The sequence below is a fragment of the Osmia bicornis genome, chromosome 15, assembly GCF_907164935.1.
Source record: "Osmia bicornis bicornis chromosome 15, iOsmBic2.1, whole genome shotgun sequence".
NCBI classification, from domain to species: Eukaryota; Metazoa; Arthropoda; class Insecta; order Hymenoptera; family Megachilidae; genus Osmia; species Osmia bicornis.
In genome coordinates, this window is record NC_060230.1 from 6,160,976 (window position 1) to 6,179,635 (window position 18,660).

The window sequence follows — 18,660 nt, forward strand, 5'->3', positions numbered from 1 at the left end:
CGGAGTACGCGTTAACTTAGTCCTATGATTGACGGTTTCCGGTTCCGGCTTGCCTCGGCCCGGACTGATATATCGCGACTCGCCGGAAGTCTGCGCAAAAGCATCGCCGCAGAATTATTGGCCGGTCACGCGGACCTGCTCTTATCGAATTTCCCCGCTCGAAAGCGAGCCTAATGTTTCCCTGGAACGCGAACCTTTGCCAGCTACATCGGCGAGAATTGCTGACAAAAATATGTATCCCGTGAATTCTTTCACAATCTTCGTTCTGTGATACTAAAATTGAAAAATCTTCAGAGATCTACCAGAGAAAGCATAGTATTCTGTAATTGCGATTATTCGGAAGAATGATCTCCAGGGGGTTGAAGACAGTACCTGTGTATTCATGGAGGATCCCGGGAGACAATGTTCGATCGTGAATCGCGTCGTAAAAGCGGCGACAGGACAGCAATTGCGCTTGTATCGTCGCGCTTTAAAGGCGCGAGACGGAAGCGACGAACAACAATGTCGCTCGACGCGGTTCCTCCTCGACGAAGTATTCAATTACTAACGAGTGTCGACCATAAAGCACCCCCGTTGATAGCACGCGACCAAGTCGCGTCGACTAAAGGACCTTGTCACGCGTGTATTTTTAACGAGACTCCGCTTACCCCCTCCGCCATCTTCTTCGACCCTTGTAGAAGCTTAACCTCGCGATCCTCGTCTCCCACCTTGCAGTCTACACCTGCGCCACTCTCGCCTGAAATTCTATGATCCTAGCAAAGTATACGAATCGACTGTGTAAATTACACCCGGGCTAAGTAGCTTAATTGAAATTAACAGGGCGAACGAAATCGTTGGGAGATTAGGATTAGAGAACGAGGCTGGGGAAGTTTCAACGTCGCGGTTAAGTTCGGGATGTTTGCGCGTCATCCTTATCTTAATTCAAGTACGTTGAATGTACATTTGAATTCTGATTAATTAACCGGTTGATTGTCGAGGGGTGAGAATGTTTCTTGAAATTAAATCACTCTTCGGTTGATTCACGTTCAGAATTCACAATTCCACAGGATCGAGTTAAGGAAAGATCGGGTGGTTCGTTTGTCGTCGTGTCGTCACAGGTATCCGTGAAACTCGCTGACGTTTTTCCCTCTGGTTCGTTATTACCAGGCGACGTCGAGTGCGGTAGACTGTGCGTCGGGGGTGGTGTAGCGTCGCCTACCTCTTACCTTCCACCCTCCACGCTCGCAGGTGAGTAGGTGCTCCAAAACGTCTGGGCGACGTTGCAGCAGGCGTTGCACCTGGTTACGCGACGCGTACAGTCGGCGAAACTAGTCGTTGAACTTTCGAAGTTCAATGTCCGTGTCGTTCGATCCGCGTCGGAAACGAAAAACAGAGGGACGAGTGTTCTAAATTTCCCGGGAGATCCGTCGTCGGGCTCGGTATTTTATTTGACGGCGAGACCCGGTGTTTCGTTAAATTGATTTCGCGCCATTCGGAAAATTTTCAATCCGGAATTCGTCGAATTCGTTCGAGTCTCGTTTCATCGATATTCTGTATTTATTTGTTATTTTTAAACGGTAAACGATTAAGGGAAGGGGAACTGCTTCACCGGACTGTACGCGAGATGATCGCTGATAGTCATCGCGAGGCGCCGACGAGTCTCGAGGAGTCGCGCCGTTTGATCGAACTTCCATCCAATCAGCGTCCCGATTCTGCTCAAGACCACTTCGATAACCGTTCGTAAAGATAGTCAAGCATCGTCCTCCCTTCCTGTCCCATCTGAACTCGCGCCGCGTTAATTTGCGACCAAATCTCCGTTCCGTTTGCGTTTCCGTCACCCTTCAGTTTCCCGGAGCGCGAAACGTGTGCGTGTTCTTTAAAAATAGCGATCTCGTAATTATTTCAAGAGAAACGCGTGTAGGTTCGGTGATACCGGGCTGCCATTAATCACCGATTCGGCAAGTATCCGTATTTATTGTGTGGATCAGCAGGCCACCGGATGCTGCCCCGATTATCAGCCGTCGGAATTACCTGGCATCAGCAGTAAATTGCACTCAAGCTTAGGACATTAGTTCGGGGGCAACTCGTTGCAAGTTACAGCCGAGTTTGACTAAATCCTGAGACGAGATACGACTCTATAGAAGTCTCTACTTTCATTGCAAAATTTTTATTTCAAAGAAGTACATTATTTTTTCTTTTTTTACTTCGAAATAAATTCTCGAAGATTCGAAGGAAAAGTTTAGAAACACTTTCGTCACCTCGAACGCGTTCAGTGGCAGTCGACCGACTGTCAGCAAGAAAAGTAAACGTCACCGAAGACATTTTACGAGAGCGTGCTGGCGTGATATCGAGCCATCAACGCGTCATTACGCAGAGAAATAGAGCGAACAGATGGGTTTCCGGTTGTCTTCGCTTTTCAGGTCGCTTCCGTGGCAAGCGTGAAGTTTGAAAGGACACGTAGTTTCGCGGATTATTTCGCGTGTTCGACGTTACTGTCGAGCGTGCCGTCATTTCGACGCCAATAAAAACGGATTTCCCGTTACGAACCGTTTCTGACGTCTTTATGCTTTGCATTTCGAACACATGTTCCACGCGGGAACTAACATTTCGTCGCCGTGTCGTATTCTGTAAACGTAAACCGTCTTCGCTCCAGATTTGGAATACCTGAAAACACTCGTAAATTAAATAAATCGAATCGATTCGTTGGCGAATAATAATTTTCACGTGATAAATGTGCGGAATGTTCCTCTTGCCGTGCATGCAATATCCAAGAACATTGATGCACAATTACGAATCAGGGTGCAGAATGTTCAAAGAAAACGAGCAAGCAATAAAACGAACGTAGAGGTCCGCGAAGCATAGACAGACTCGTTTATTCCGTCACGTAGCGGATCGGAAACGAGCCATGGCTTTGCCGATCCGTCTGCTCGCATGTATACACGCGAGCGACGTCTTTTGTCGCCGCGAAAAGCAGCGTTTCCCCGAGATTGAATCGTAATAAACCGGAACGTGACAAATTTTATGAAAGGGAAGCTGCGACAGCCCGTACACGTCGTTCTGCTACATCGCGAACGTACAATGAGAACTGCTCGCACGTACGCGTTTCAAAGGATTCTCCAACGAGCAATTAAATCTTCGACGTTAACGACGAAACTTGTTCGAAACGATTACTTTCTCCTCGAATTTTACACGAATTTTCGAGCTATTAACTCTTTGCGGACTAATATTATACTCGCTTCTTTTTTCTTTTCTTTTTTCTGTTCAAACATCTTGCATACAAATGATCTTCGTCTCCCCTTAGTCAATTAAAACGGTCGTCGAAAACAAACAAGCCACGTGGTCCGTTTGATTTGCCCGCGTCAATTTGTTTCCCGGCCTTATTGAACACGTGCTCGCGTCCGCTGGGAACGGACGGCTCAAAAACGGTACCAGCGGCTGGCAAATGGTCCAGATGCGTCGACAGTGGCCGCCTTTGATCGCGCCGCGAAACAGACCCGGGTATCCCGACGTTAATCGAACGAATCAACGGGAACAGTGACACGTTGCTCCAACGACGCTCCGCTTGCTACGCAGACGGAACATTTAACATTCGAGTAACCAGCGGTTGCATTCAGAAATAAACGAATAAAGTTGTGAGAAGAGGGCCCTGTCTACACGCCACGTCGTAATTAAATCGTTGCGACGAAATTTCGGGTGATTAATCATGGATCGTTTGTAGAGAAACGACAAGAAAAATTTGCAAATACTTTCATAGAATTTCGAGGGATCCAAGTTGCAGTGTGTTGTACAGGTGAATCCTCTCGTTTAGCACTCGAAGAAAGTAGCTCGAACTCACTCGAAACAATCGAGGGTCTCCGGAAGTGTATACGAGCGATGTCCTTCGGCTCTCGTATCCATCCACTTTGCAGCTCTCGAGAGTGTCGACCGAGATTGGATGACTATCGTTGCCATTTGCAAGGTCGATTGCGCCGATCATTTGGCAAGTCGAATGGCTCGTTCAATGGAGGCTACAGAATGTTCACCAGTTCCCAACGGAGAGAACGTCGAACTGCCACTTTCGCCAGCTGTTCGCCAACATTTCTACATATTTCAGTAGCGAGGCACGTCTGGGTCGCTCGTAGACACCTCTTGAATTAGCAATGCTACTGTTATTCGCTGAGCTTATAACTTTTTCGACATCTTTCAAATGTAACTTCTTACTAAATTCATTATTGAACATTGAAAGTTTGTATTCTTATCGATACGAAATCGGACAGGAATCGGACACGGTCGCGTTATAATTCACCGTGTCCTTTCCGTGGTTAGCACCGCGGTCTGGCCAGCAAACAGGGTTGCGCCCTGCTGGCAAGAGGGAACCGAGAAATTATTAGCCTAATCGCAGGGATTGATGGCACGACTAGTAATGGCTCGACCGAACGACCGGCTTTCGAGCTTCCGCATCACGTTCCTGTCACTCGGCTCTACGGTGATTATGGAGATGACATTAACGTCCCCGGAGAGCCGGTTACGTCGTCCGCTTCCGGGGCGAGGGAGCCAGACAGCGTCGATTTAGCGAGGCGCGTTCGTGGATCGCCGACACCTCTCTCATCCATGGACGAAATCTCAGCGGATCCGGGTAGACGAAACTTCAGTCAAGTTTCGCGAGTTTCGGTTATTGAACGAGATTTAATCATCGTACGCGACGTATTCGCGTCGCTGGAACCTTCATTCGGAAAGGAACCGTGCAAGCTCTGCCACGTCTTCGCCGAGCGTAATGCGAAATCGAGGAGGCGAAGTTTCGAGCCGGGAAAGATCGATCGAATCAACCTGGCATATCCAGCTTTCTCTATGAATTATTCCGTACACGCGCCATCTTTAGACATAGGAACCTGTCCGCTTATACCGGAAGGATGGAGTTCTGAAAGATGATAACAATTGGCGGACGTTGAAAGATGTCGCATCAAAGAACGAAGGAACAATGTCGACAAAGAGGATACAAGGTCGAAGTGGGTAAAAAAAGAAAAAAAAGAAATAAATGAGGAGACAGCTTTGAAGTGACTGCATCGTTATCCGGACAGTAGGAGGCCATAATTTAATGGCAGCCGATGAACGTCGCTAATAGGTAGTTTCTTTTTTGCCAGGTCGTGTCGCTGGAAGAGAGGGCCTGGCGCCGGAAGTGAATCAATTACGAGCTTTTAGTCTCGTTAGTTCGCGCGTCGAGGTGACACGACGACGCGTCATCTTTCCTTTTAAAGATAGAAATGCTATTAATACGTGTCACGCGTGGATAAAGTCGTCCGTCTCTCGAGCGACTCTAGACACGCGTAACGCTCATCTCTGTAGAGTTAAAAACATTATTCAATCTGGCCGGGGATATATTTTTAACCCTTCCCTTGCCAGACGTTCTTCCTTCTCATGTTTTACTGCTACCGGTTACAAAAAATTAGAAAGCCGAGATTTGTTACGAAGATTTGAAGAAATTCAACATTTTATATTAATTACGTATCGAAGTTCTTTATTTCGATACACGAAATGGCCCGCGAAAATGAATAAATTAACGGAGATGTTCCGCGAAAGAACGAAAATATCCGCTTCGTAACGGAGGATTAATAACGTTGTCGTTCGACCGGATGGGGGACAGCGAAATGCAAGAAGTCGGTAAGAAGAAAATCCGAGGGAAAAGAGGCGAAGAAGGGAGTAACCTCTTGCAAGGATGAACGAAGAAAGGAGGAGACGCGATCCAGAGTCCGTGGAAGATGATGCACGAGCTCACGGGGATGACAGCCGCATCCGGTACTATCCGGGACACACGGAGAAATGCATTTTCTCGGAGTTTATTTAACTGCGCTACACGCCAGACGATAGAGCGCCAGTTGTTTCTCGGCTAATGCGTCTTTCTGTTACGTCGCTTCGATTCGTTCCGACAGTGTTCGGGCAACAGGGAAGAAAAACAGAGAGACAGGTGGAGAAAGTAAATCCGCGAACATTGAATTTATTTATAATGAAAAGCCTTGAACGAGCCTGCTGTAGATTGTTTAACAAACCAGTCGGCGAAGAGTGTATCTCACCGTTCTCAGCGACCGGCAACCGGCAACCGGCGATCCTAATTAAGAGGAATGCCAGTCTTACAATTCGTTCTTACGTCTTCGTGCGATCGCAATTGTCGGTCCAGCAGGCATTATCTTTAATGAGAAATTGCGTCCAGACCGCTACGCCCCGTGGAATCTTCTTAACCAACCAGTTAACGATGTTTCGCTAACGCTAACCGCGTTATTAGTCAACGTGAATCTTGATATCCGCTCTAATTAGCACTCGCCTTTTTATCCTTTTAAAAAAAAAAAATAAAAAATGTCTATTCTATCAGATTGATAACCAAATTCGCGATCTTCGCTATTGATCTTTTAATCTCTCTGTAGTAGAATTTCAGATTGGAAATTCAGTTTCCACTCTGGTACCATTAATTTTATATGTAGTAATCCTCTTGCGATCAGTCATCTAACACCGTTCAGCCACCTCCGTACGTTCGACGCTTTTGTGGAATTTGTTGAAATTTCAAAGCTGCTTTGCCTATCGAACACCCTCGGATACCATAACGAAGTTGAAAGCAGAAACGAATGTAGGTCAGCAAGTTCGGAGGCCACTTTCAATAATCCGTAACAGGGTAGCCGTTCGGGAGCATCGATCGGTCAACGGCTATTCGTGGAAATGTTTTTCCGCTCGCGTTTCGATGCTGGCTCGTTTAAACGAGCGTGATTGCCTTCTGCGAATCGTTCGTGCTCGATCGTGGTAGACACACCTGGATGCGTGGATCGGTGAAACGAAGTGGTAACACGGCTCATTAGCGGATGCCAGACCAGTCTCCCGACCGGTGTTTTGCCCCTGCGTTTTCCTCTACTCGCATCATACAGTACCATTCAGCGCCGTACCGCGAATTCCAGCCACCCAGTTCTACTCGTGTTTCTATACTTTTGACGTAGCAGCGAATGAAATTTTAACCGCAATTCTCGCGTCTACGATAAACCCTGGAATTTCTTCTCTTCTCAACTCCATTCATAAACACCGAATGCCGGAACAACTCTTCAGGGTTCAAACCGTCTGCCATCAACCGGACGTCGGCAAAAGTTTAACGCGAAACGATTTACCAGGCAAGCTGTGCACCTGAGAGCAGTTAAATCCACCTGGTATGCGTCCCTCGAGCAAAGGTACTGTTGGTGTCGGCGACGCCATCGTCGACGCGGTACGTCGACAACAACGGCGACGACGATGATGACGGGAACGAGCCACGTCGACGCGTAACCAACGTTCAGGGCAGTCGGTGTTGGCGAAAAGCCGGATGACCATGGCGGAATGCTAACGTCCACATTAATACAAACTCCGTGTAATTAGTAACAGACTGGCTACAGGGGACGTTATTCTAATGCGTTCACCAGTCGCGTCACCACCTGTGTCGACGCTACATGTGTGTCCTTTCTTTTTTGACACCTCGCCGGAGCGTGGACACCTTCGTTTTTGGGGTACATTACGTTCCGGCGATTTTTTGTTCCGGTTTTCTGTCAAAACTTAGCGGAGGAAGAAAACCCGAGTCATAAAGAGCGTGTTTCATTTATTAAACTGAGAGAATTTCCACCCAAGGAATCCGTATCCATGGAACGCAAGCAAGCAGCACAAAAACAAGAAGACCTTTGAAAGATGGAGTGTATCAGAAACAGAGAGTCAGTTTCGAAAGACGGAGATTCTCAAAGGGTTTCATTTCTGCGTCTCGCCATTCGACCCCCTGTAATGTAACAAAACGAACAGGAGAACAGATAGGAAGACACAACGAGACGTTGTGGAACGGCATAGAGAGAAAGTTTTGATTGAAAGACGGTGACTAGGTCAGGGGAGAGACGAATAGACTTTTGTCAACGGTATCTCGGAAAATTGCTGGAAACCTAGTCCATCCGTGAAAAGTTCCTAGAAACTGCATCGGTGACTTACATCTCGGAACAATCGTGCCTGTCATTTCTTAAGGTCTCGAAAAGCTCTTGGTTACCAAGTAGAAGATTCAATTTCCGTTATCATCTTTTATCCGCGAATCCAAGCATAAATACTAATTTTATAATAAACAGTAAGACAAAAGGAAGCTCGGAGCGTTCCGTTGTTGCGAGCGCGTTGTTTCGCGCACAACTTCCGCCGCGGGGAAAAATGCAAACGGAGGATGAACTGGCGGAAAAAACGCGTACCTTATCTGTCGGTTGGTACGTTTCAGGCATTGTTTCAACGGGGATGAAGGTGAAAGGGGGTTGGTACCGGTCGCGTGCAACTGTGTAGAGGCGCACGCGTGCGCTTTTAACGAGGAAACTTTTCTACGAATAAATTTCGCGAATCAACGAGCCAGTGTTCCTGAGAAGGAACCGGCTCGCGTTGCTACCGGCAAGTTGGATTCCGTTTCTGACCGTTTTGCTTTCGTTTGAAAAAATAAAGCGAACAAGCTCAGGCGAAATGATGCTCGAAGAGAATGTATTTGTTTTCCACGAAATGGATTTTCTGCAAAATTAAATTGTATTCATTTATTGGACGAGTACAAGATTGAAGGTAATCCGTGAAAATTAAAAAGCGTGGATCTTAAATGGTGCTAATTAAATCTGAAAAATTCGTATTGCGTTTCCTTCTTCAAATTTCATCCCCAAAATTGCTGCTATCGAGTTTTAACGACCCCTGGAAACATTGTTTTGGGGAACTGGTGAAAAAGGGGGGACGGTCCATCGCTCGTAACCTATTTCCGAATTAAGGGTGAACCGTGCAGGGATGGTTTAATTAAGGAAAGTACAAAGGTAAATCGTCTCCCTTCGGTCGTTTCGTGCCATTCCATGCCGAAATCTCTTTTCGTGTCTGCGTTAGGGTCTCCGGACCAACGAAACTTTCCCTCTTCGATTCTTCTTCCCTTTCTTTACTACCCTCGGAGAAAACTTTCACCGGTTTGACATTTTGCTAACCGTTTTATCGAGCGCCCCTTAACGTTCTATTAATTAGGGAACTTTCGAACAATGGCTTTATTTGACCTTTTCCACCATTGTCGCTCGACTTCGAGACTGAACGTTAAACTGTTCCCTCTGTTTTCACCAAGTTTAACGCTCCGGCAACGCAAACAAAACGCTAAACGCAACGTAATTCGTCCTTTAACGCGTTCACTGTTACAGAATGCAGCAGTGTTAAATGATACATCTCGAGGGAGCATAAAGTACAGGAAGGTTTAGCGGCGGTAATTATCGTGTTTTTAAGGGAGAACTCTTCGTTCGACGAAATCTGTCTCTTCCGGCCGGGATTTATTTGTTCCTCGTTAATTCCATGAGAACGCAAGCGGCTTAAAAACTAATAAGTAACTTCCACAGAAGCGAATATCTTCTTCTTCTTGTTCATCGTTCTCCCTCGTTCACGGGCGGACCATGAACTCTAGCTCGCCCTTGGATAGATCCTCCAAGCTTTTAAACCCCTGACGTAGAAATATTCGTACTTTTTGGAGGGGGAGAATAATTTAACGATCGCGTTTTGCTCGACTGAGAACGAACACTTTGCTACTACTAACCGGCTGGAAGAAAACTAAAAGAACGATTATCCTTTTTACACGTCTTAAAAAGTTAGGATCTCGGTACATCTATTAATCTGTACGAAGGTCAAAGATAAATAATAAGACCTGTTTGCAAACATTGAAGAAAATTTGGCCAGCATTTTTGAAAAGGCAGTTATACGTCTGCGACATTGGAGGCGCGGACACAGATGCGGGGTTGGCTAATTGCTGGGAATGTGTCTTCTGCCGGTCACAAAGCTCGCTCGCGGTCGACAAAATGGCTCGACAAAGTTAATCCCTTCGGCGAGCTTCAACTCCCATCCTCTCGACCACCCTACGAAAGCCGAAATCTCATAAATTCGGCGAAGCTCTCGATCCGCTCCAAGATTTAGCTGAAAAAGGAAGCACAGAAGGTGAGGGGGGAGATCTTTCTTCACCCTCGTTACGTCCCACCCCCTCGAAGCTGGATTATCCAACGGAATTAACTTTCACCTTGGAAAACTCTGGCCCTGCAGCTCTTCGAAAATCCTTTGCCTCCCTCGAGCAAGCTTTACCTCCGACTAATTCTGAAAAATTTCGCGACGATTTGTCGGCTGTATCTATATTACGCTCTCTTCTGATCGCCTCGCTGCTTCGAAATTTTCACCGGGTTTTATACCTTTCTTTATGGCTGGTTATTTTTCCCTATATCTAATTTTCTTCAATTAATTTCGCCGTTTTATCTTCGCACGGCGAATAAATCGTTAAAGGGGTGGTCGTTCGGTGTACCGCGAAAAAAAGAGTCGTCGGTTATGGGGGTTGCTAGCCCTAACATTAGTTTTTTATTCGATGTTTGGTGTACAGCGAGGAAGGCAGAGGGAATAGGCAGACAACCGGTAACCGTAGTCAGACCGCCCACCTACGTACCACGGCAATAAAATGGATTTATCGATGCCACAAAATGGCGGCTCCTTGCCCGCTCTCCACTCTGCTCGTACTTCATTTTGCCGATATTAAATGCTGTAAATTCAGACCACCGCCACTTTTCTCTTTCTCTTTCTCGTTTTCGTTTCGTGCCTCGTTTTTCCCCCCGCATCGAAAACTACTAGCACCGCGGTTCCGAGTGGAGGGAAGAAATTCTCGGAAAAACTTTGCTTTCGTTCCCGGTAAAAATTGCGATTCGTTAGTTGGACAGGAGATTTAAGAATTTCTTATCTCCTGTATCCAATCGTAATGTCTCGAGGTGCGCCGCGTAAAGTTCCAACGAAGAACGCATCGGCAAAGCTAAGAAGAAGGATGCTTTTCTCATTTTCCTTTCTTCTTTCCCACCTACTTTCGTCGACGATTCTTCGACAGGCTAGCCTAGCTTCCCTCGCAGCACAATGTGGCTCCAGTTTCCCTGTTCTGTGCCGCTTCGTCATCTCCACGGTGTCTGCAGCCACGGGGTGGGCATGAAAGGACAGGGAGAGAGAAAAGGATCCGTGGATCTTTCATCGCCGGGGGCCACGTTCGTAGCTTCTCTCCCTTTGAACGGGGCTTCACATATCATAACTCATCCGGAGTAGTCCGATATTAGAAAGCTGACATATCGTCATGTATTGTGAGCCGCCGCTGAAAGGAACTTCAGGAGTCGGTCTTTTCAACGTAGGCGCCGTGCTTCGTATCTGCCTTCGTCTCCGCCACGTTCTGCCACGTTCCATGTGTGGTCGCGTGTAACTCGGCTTTCCTTCGATTTCATGAATTTCATTTTAAATATCAATTAATTCTTCGTTCTATCATTTTCCTCTCGAGCATACACACTTAAAGTTAAAACGTAACAATATGTACTTGGAATACTTTCGCGATGTACATATATATTATTCGGTCATGTAACGCGACGAAACCGTGCTGTAACATCGTAAAGATACATTAATCCCCTGACAGCCACGTCCTTTTATGGAAATGCTCGACCGAAACTCGAGCGTGTTCGTTGAAAACACGCTGTCTCTGGAAAGAAATTTATTTTACCAGGGCAGAGCTCCTCTCTACCCGGGACCGGGTTAAAATTGACCCAGCCGGAGAAATATTAAGATTCTTCTCTTTAAAGAATAGTCCAGTGAAATAATATTATCACGGTATCGCAAAGTTTCTACAGAGGATGCTTCTTTTCTTTTCCCTGCTCCCCTTTCGTCCTATGAGCAGGCTCGAAATCGACTTAAGCTGAGAAGTAATGAGATTGCTTTCTTTAAGGAAGAGGCAAGCAAAGAAGGTTCCTGTGGAAAGAAACATCTTAAACGCACCGTCCGTGAGAAATAGGATTTCCATTCGCTCGAAAAGAACATGCAATTTTGTGCACGAACATGATCTTGACGCGTGATACAATCATATGTACGTAATTTGATATCAAGTTGTGTCATCTCTGCAAATACGCACGTAATTGCATCACGATGCTTGAATTTATCAATGAACTCTCGCGATAGGGTCAACAGGAAATGAAAAGTAAATATTTAGTATCATGGTCCAGATTTGATCGTTATAGTAACTAATTAATTGTTCAATCTAATCCTTGATTCAATCAAATTTGTAATCGAGGCATAAATTACTCGCGCTATGTATCGTAATAGATCATCAAAATTGCAGAATAAAAAAATTCGTCTTCACGCTCTGTTCAATCAGGATGTATGGGTGATTCTGTAGGACAGGCTGCTTGAAATTGTCGAACACGTGCTGGTCGCACAATAAGCAGCCTCCTCGTAATCGAGCTCGTAAAAGCAAGCTTTACGATCGGGCCCAGGTTACGCAAAAAAGCCAATCATATCAGCGTTAAAGCGGAAACGACGGATACAACACGTAGCTGGTGCACCGGTTGGTATAAAACATCGAAAGCAGGGCGAGTTGTTGGAATTTTACATCCTCCCTTTTCGGCCTCTCCAGCGATAATAAATTTCGTTGCTGCTCGCTGTACGTTTACAGCCCCGTGTTATGAGAGTTCTGCACGACTCCCTCCTCGAATTTCCGGCCCATCGATCCCTTCTTCCCGATGCAAATTACGGGAAAGCTCGTTCGGTATGGCGAGCACGCGGCACCTTTGCTTGTTTAAAGTAATCGAAACTCGATGAAACGACGTTTTCATTGATAGGTGGAAAATTTCCGGCTGCAAGGTGAAGTACCATCGTTTATACTCGTGGAAAATTGATATCAATACCGGAATGGATCAGCGTACTGTGTAAAAGATAACGATTTATGGTTCGAGCAATTTTTGAAATTGAATCAACAATCTTCTGTAATTTAGAGAAACTTTTACTATGGAGACTTATCAAATAAATAAATAAGCGAATACTTTAACATTTTGACTACCATCAGATAGTGCTTTTATTTAAAAAAATATATACATTATCTACTATTTTTACAATATTTCATTATCTTAAACAGCTCGTCTTATCCACGATGACAGAATTATATGCAAACTCTTTAAATTTCGTGATTGGACATTTCAAAAAATGTCCCTTAATGTTGATTTTCAATGTCTTAATTGCACGTCTTACATTGCACTAGTGTAAATTGACGTTTCATTGGAGCCAAACACGACTCTTTGATAATTTTGATGCAACATATTTTTCAGTTGTTCCGAGTGTTCCCGGTCCCTGGTCTCGCAGACCACCTTCACGTCCACGCTGAAGATGTCCGCCATGATCCAAGCTCGCTCGTGCATGATGTCCTTTATGGAGACACCGATGCTGGCCAACATTTTGCAAAGTTCCGCGATTCCACCTGGCCGATCGGACACAGTCACCGCAAACTTCAAAAGGCGACCTTCCGCTGCCAAGCCTCGTTCCAAACACCTTCCCAGTACCGTTGTGTCTATGTTGCCTCCGCAAAGTGGCAACACCACTCTAAACAATGGTAAGAAAAAAAAGAATTGAATATAATTCAAAAAATAATTAAAGAATAGAAGTTCCCAAATTGTTTCAAAAAATATAAATTACTCTGCTATTGATTTTACCACCCTTTTTTGCGATGGATAAAAAACGAAAACGACCTTTAATATACATCGAACAACATCAAACAACCTTTTCCCTTTGAGTTCTTCCAGCTGACCGGCCAGAATGGCGGCCAAACCGGTGGCTCCAGCACCCTCGACGATGCACTTTTCGTTCTCCACCAATTTCAAGATCGCAATGGCTATCCACTCCTCCTTCACCACGACTAATTTGTCAATCAATGGGTTAGCCGTGGCAAAAGCGTTATATCCAACCATGGGAACCGCCAAACCATCGGCCAAAGTGGACTCTATAGGGGTGTGTATCGGTCGATCCGCCTTTCGCGCCGAATGAAAACTGGGACACCTTTCTGATTCAACGCCCTGAAACGTTAATAAAAAAAAAAGAGCTGATGAATATTGGAAAAGCGATCGGTCGACGACCCTTCTCGTCGATGAATGAAAAAAGTAGGTTTAGGTGAACGAATAGGGGCTTACGATGATCGTTATGTTTGGATGAAGCGTTTTCACTGCTAAAGCTACTCCTGCGATCAAACCACCACCTCCAACGGGGATCACAACCGCGTCGATGTTTGAAACTTGTTCTACTATTTCGAGACCCAGGGTTCCTTGACCTGCCATGATGTCTGGATGATCATAACTGAAACCGTAAGTTATCAGAAAAAATTAATAAATTTTGATTTAAGAATATTCATTAAAATGTAGGACGAAAATTTCAGCACCCATTTATGTACGTCAATCCTTTTTCTTTCGCGTATCGAAGAGCGATACGTTTCGCCTCGCCCATGTCTAATCCTTCGACGATCACGTTGGCACCGTATTGACGACAAGCAGCGATCTTCATGATGGGCGCCAATACTGGCATCACCACGGTCACCGGTATCTCTAGTTTGCATCCATGATAACAAAGCGCAAGAGCGTGATTGCCCAACGAGGCTGAGATCACACCGATCTTCTTCTGTTCCTCGGGCAGCATCACCAAAGCGTACCTAGCACCTCGTTCCTTGAAGCTTCCCGTCAATTGAAGGAAATCCTTCTTCAAGTAAAGATCGATACCGGTCATATCTGACAGCCGTGATTTCTAAACAGTCGAGTAACAGAGATTACGAAAATTCCATAGAATTTTCCATCGATCTCGACGAATTCCCGTTGGCAAACGTACCACGCATGGCGTGTTGATGATTCCACCTTTGATCTTGAACGCAGCCGAGGTAATGTCCTCGAAGGTGATCTTGTGAGGACGGTTCTCGACGCAGAACGGATCGATCGGTTGTTCCTCGTCGTCCTGTGGACAAACGTGTACACCGTTTAACCTTTCTGCGTTTCCGCTCTTGCTCCATTTGATACGATTGAAACCGTGCACCGAGAGTAATCTTGTCGCTGGTAAACGCGCGAGGAACGCGAGGCAATTGAACACAATACATATCAACGAGCAGATGGTCGAATTTGTTCCGTTTCGATATCGTAATCCCATGTCGATCGTTTCTATATGTTGGCAACGTATGAAAGATGATTCCACGATGATTTCGAACGGCATGTAAATAAGACGTAACGATAATTACTTGAACTGTGGATGAATCAAGGCCATTGTTTCCGTTTCCGTTTCCCGCGACCGTGTCGTACTCGCGGCCGTTCAAACGATCCTGGGAGTTCGATTTTTTGTTCAGATCCCTCATGATCGCGGAGGAAGAGGCTTGAGACGCCGCAAAAATCAACTGCACGTTCGCGAATCGGTCGAGTTATTTATTCAATCGTAAAAGGCACGTATCGTGGCGACGGTACTTATCGGCCACGACCTTCGACCTTCTTTCTCTATCGACTGAGAAAACTGTGAAGAAGTCTCGTGATTGCCATACTTTCCTGATCATCTTCCTCTCTGTCTCTCTCTTCGAGCGATAACATTAATAATCATCCATTGGATGTAAACAAACCAGGCAACGAGATCGTGCACGTGCCAGTCGAGGAACTTTGCACCGTGTTGCATTAATAAATGCGAACAAAGAAGCCAGCGGACGCGTTGAAACCAAGACTGGTGTCCCTCGTGAATTGCTGTCAATTTTCAGCCAATGATAACCCTGATCGATTAGAGTTTTGGGCATTTTTTGATAAGCGATGGGAATTACTTTCTTCGAGGTGATGCTAGCGTTGAAAACTTTACCGACAGTCCCTGGAAAAATCCCTAGAAACGAGAACATAAATTACGTCATTACTAACCACAAATTTAGTTCCTCATTTTTTCTGTAGGGCGCAGTTCATTCGTTTAGAATGCTCGACAGTGCAATCATTCGCAGTTCGTATAATGTAATTAAATTGTGTATTAGGTATCAGAAATACAAGACACAGAAGACAAAGTCATTGAAGACATTGAAGAGAAGACCAGAGTCATGACTTTTGACATCATATCCATATTGTCTTCAGAAATGCGTAAGCTGAAAATTTATACCCTATTTTGTCGATACAGATACGAATTAAAATAACATATTTCTCATTTATTCTGCTTTTATGGTGATAATTTATTAAATACCATTAATATCTTATGTGTTTTTCTATCTTTTTTCTTATTTCGGTGCTTTTAAGTGAAAAAATTAATTTTAACCTTATTTCAATATGGCGTTCATAATTTTCAACGAATCTTTCCGTTCTTTTAATGTTAAAGTATCAAAGCAATTCGAAGTTTCTACCAATGCTTGTGATTGGTCGTTCCATTATGGCGTCCTCCTATTTAGACCAATCAGATTCATCGTTAAATGTGTGATCCGCGGGGAGTGGTTGAGTGCAACAGTCCTCTTCGAAGCTTCGTTCGTTTGTCACGTGTCTGCAAGAGGTAAGGTTAAATTATCTTCAAATATTAAATTAAATTGTAGATCAGGTGTTAACAGTACAAAAAACAGAAAGAAACATCGAAGAGAAGTCTGAATTCTTGATCTTTAACATTAATTCGGCGTTTTCTTCATATATTGGCGAGTTGAAAATTTTTGCTCTCACCGCGAATGCATAATAAGAGTGGAACAGCAGAATCTGAATTATTTTCTCTTTTATATCGTTAAGTCCCTAAACATTATTGAATGTTTTTAGTACTGTTTTACACAATTTGCTGTTTTTAATTTAATAATGTTCTTTCTTGAGCATCGTAATATTATTCCTGTTTTGACCTGTTTGTGTATTTGCTTAGATATCGGCCGATACCGGAATATACCGACAAATGCCGAGCAGCGCCGACCGGTCTTCGTCGGAAAGGAAGGTCTCGCCATTTCTCTCGCGAAAGTCGAAGTGACAAGACGTGTTCAGAACATCCTTGCGCATAAGTAGTAGGTGAGCATTGTATCTATTAAAATATTTTGCATAAATTATAGTTCGATCGTTTATTAATGATAACTTTATTATTGTTGATTACATTTTATGTACATAAATTCGTATTTCTTTTTTGTTACAGATACTTGATGGATATTGAAAGGACGCCATGCCACCTGATATAAGTTTTAAATAATCGTAAGAATGTTTTGTTTTAATTTATTGTAATCAATTATTAATTACTTTTTTTTATTGAGTCGTTGTTAATTGCTATTGTTAACATTTTATAAACTCATATATAATTTTATTAGAATAAAAATTGATAATTTGCAAAATTAACCGTAATTCTTTTTTGTTTTATTATAGATGAACTTTTTTATCTTGCCGAGTTCCTGGACGGATCCTGATGGCTTTCTTCACGACTTCCGCCTTCTCCTACAAGTCAACCTCCTACCTGATTGTTGTGCATCCTCCTACTTGATTGTCGGAAGAAGAGTTTATCTGCGAACGGTGAGTTGCATGTTTTATGGTTCCTCCGGTGCCCAATCATGTTGTAGGACAAATGGTCCGAATCGACATGGGTTACCGGTTGTATACTTGCTTGGCGAACATAGTGACCATGGGTATGATTATCATACTCATGAGTAGTAACATTTTTATTGTGTTTCATTTAATTTAGTTCAGGCTAGGTCTTCTTGCACTTCGCGTTTAAATATTATTTCTATTCCACATGTTCCAATAGGTATTTATGAAATATACGGATGCTTTTAAATGTTACAATTTTATAATAAAACTTGGAATATGAAATATTTTAATACAGGAATAATTTTATTTAGTTTTTCTATAGTGAAGAAGTCAAATACGATTCAAATCGATATAATATTGATAATATATTGTATAATATGTATACTGGATATACATGTTAATGATATTTTTACATTGATCTAATTACATTTAGTAGATTGTAAATTCAAATATAATTTGAAAATTTTTTACGAGTAGTAAAGTTCAACTGATTCTATACCGAAGTTTAACTTATTTACACGTTTATGAAAAATTGAACAATTTATGTGCAAGAAGACAATTCGCGACGGGTAGATTTCCAAGTCAGAGTAATCTATTTCAACACCGTTTTCGTATTCTTGAAAATTTACTCTGAGGAGGGAGTCGCCCGAGGATGTTTTAATTTTTTATTAATTTTCACAAAAAATTCTTAATTAGAGTCATTTAGCTTTTAATAAAATATCAAATTCAATTTTGACATTAAATTCCTTTTTATTAGAGTTTTGTATTTATTAAATTAGTGTTGCGAAAAATTTCCAGCGCGAGAGTAAATATGACGATACACTAACTAGTATTCGGTGGGAATCCTTTTGGTTTTTGATCTCAATCCTATGTATTATTTAATTAATCAAATTAGTTACAAGGATTCCGCGGCATAAGACCGTGAACACCATCTCTGGGAGATATACCCATGCATTACTAGGCCTTTGCAGGCGCAGCTTTAGAATACGGAACATATGAAAATATGTTACCATATTCTAAACTGTAGTCCTTTTGTCTATACTATGGGCGTCCGTCAATCTGACACCGTTGGATGCAACGTGTTGGACGGGCGGGTAGCGCTCTTAGCGAAGGGGTGCACTCTGTCCTGGCGTTACGACGTCCAGGCGGGGTGGGTGGTATGTAGCGTCTGGCGTAAGACTAGGGGGCGTGAGACCCTTCGTTGCCAGCTGATATTAGCAGTGCACCATGTTTGCGTCATAGTTGCTCTGTTTTGCTTTTCAGTATTTGTTCTTAAAGCTTTATATTTACAAAGTCGAGTCACTTTTATTAAAATAGTGAAATATTAGCCCGTTAGATGTTTATGTACTAATCATATTTCTAGATCAGGATTTTCAGGTTT

General features: G+C 43.7%; 1 protein-coding gene and 1 long non-coding RNA gene across 2 annotated transcripts; one reads left to right on the forward strand and one right to left on the reverse strand.

The window, feature by feature from the left end:
• Window positions 1-12,800: 12,800 nt before the first annotated feature.
• LOC114877822 (L-threonine ammonia-lyase) lies at window positions 12,801-15,235 on the reverse strand. Its single transcript, XM_029190872.2, has 6 exons — window positions 15,026-15,235; window positions 14,626-14,748; window positions 14,186-14,544; window positions 13,941-14,103; window positions 13,534-13,826; window positions 12,801-13,356 (listed from the first exon to the last, which is right to left on the reverse strand). The coding sequence occupies exons 1-6, from the start codon at window positions 15,137-15,139 to the stop codon at window positions 13,005-13,007; spliced, it is 1,404 nt and encodes a 467-aa protein (XP_029046705.2). The 5' UTR covers window positions 15,140-15,235; the 3' UTR covers window positions 12,801-13,004.
• A 98-nt stretch (window positions 15,236-15,333) lies between these two features.
• LOC114877823 lies at window positions 15,334-16,947 on the forward strand. Its single transcript, XR_003789636.2, has 4 exons — window positions 15,334-15,887; window positions 16,120-16,287; window positions 16,636-16,775; window positions 16,897-16,947. It is a non-coding gene; the product is annotated as an uncharacterized LOC114877823 (long non-coding RNA).
• The last annotated feature ends 1,713 nt before the right edge of the window (window positions 16,948-18,660 follow it).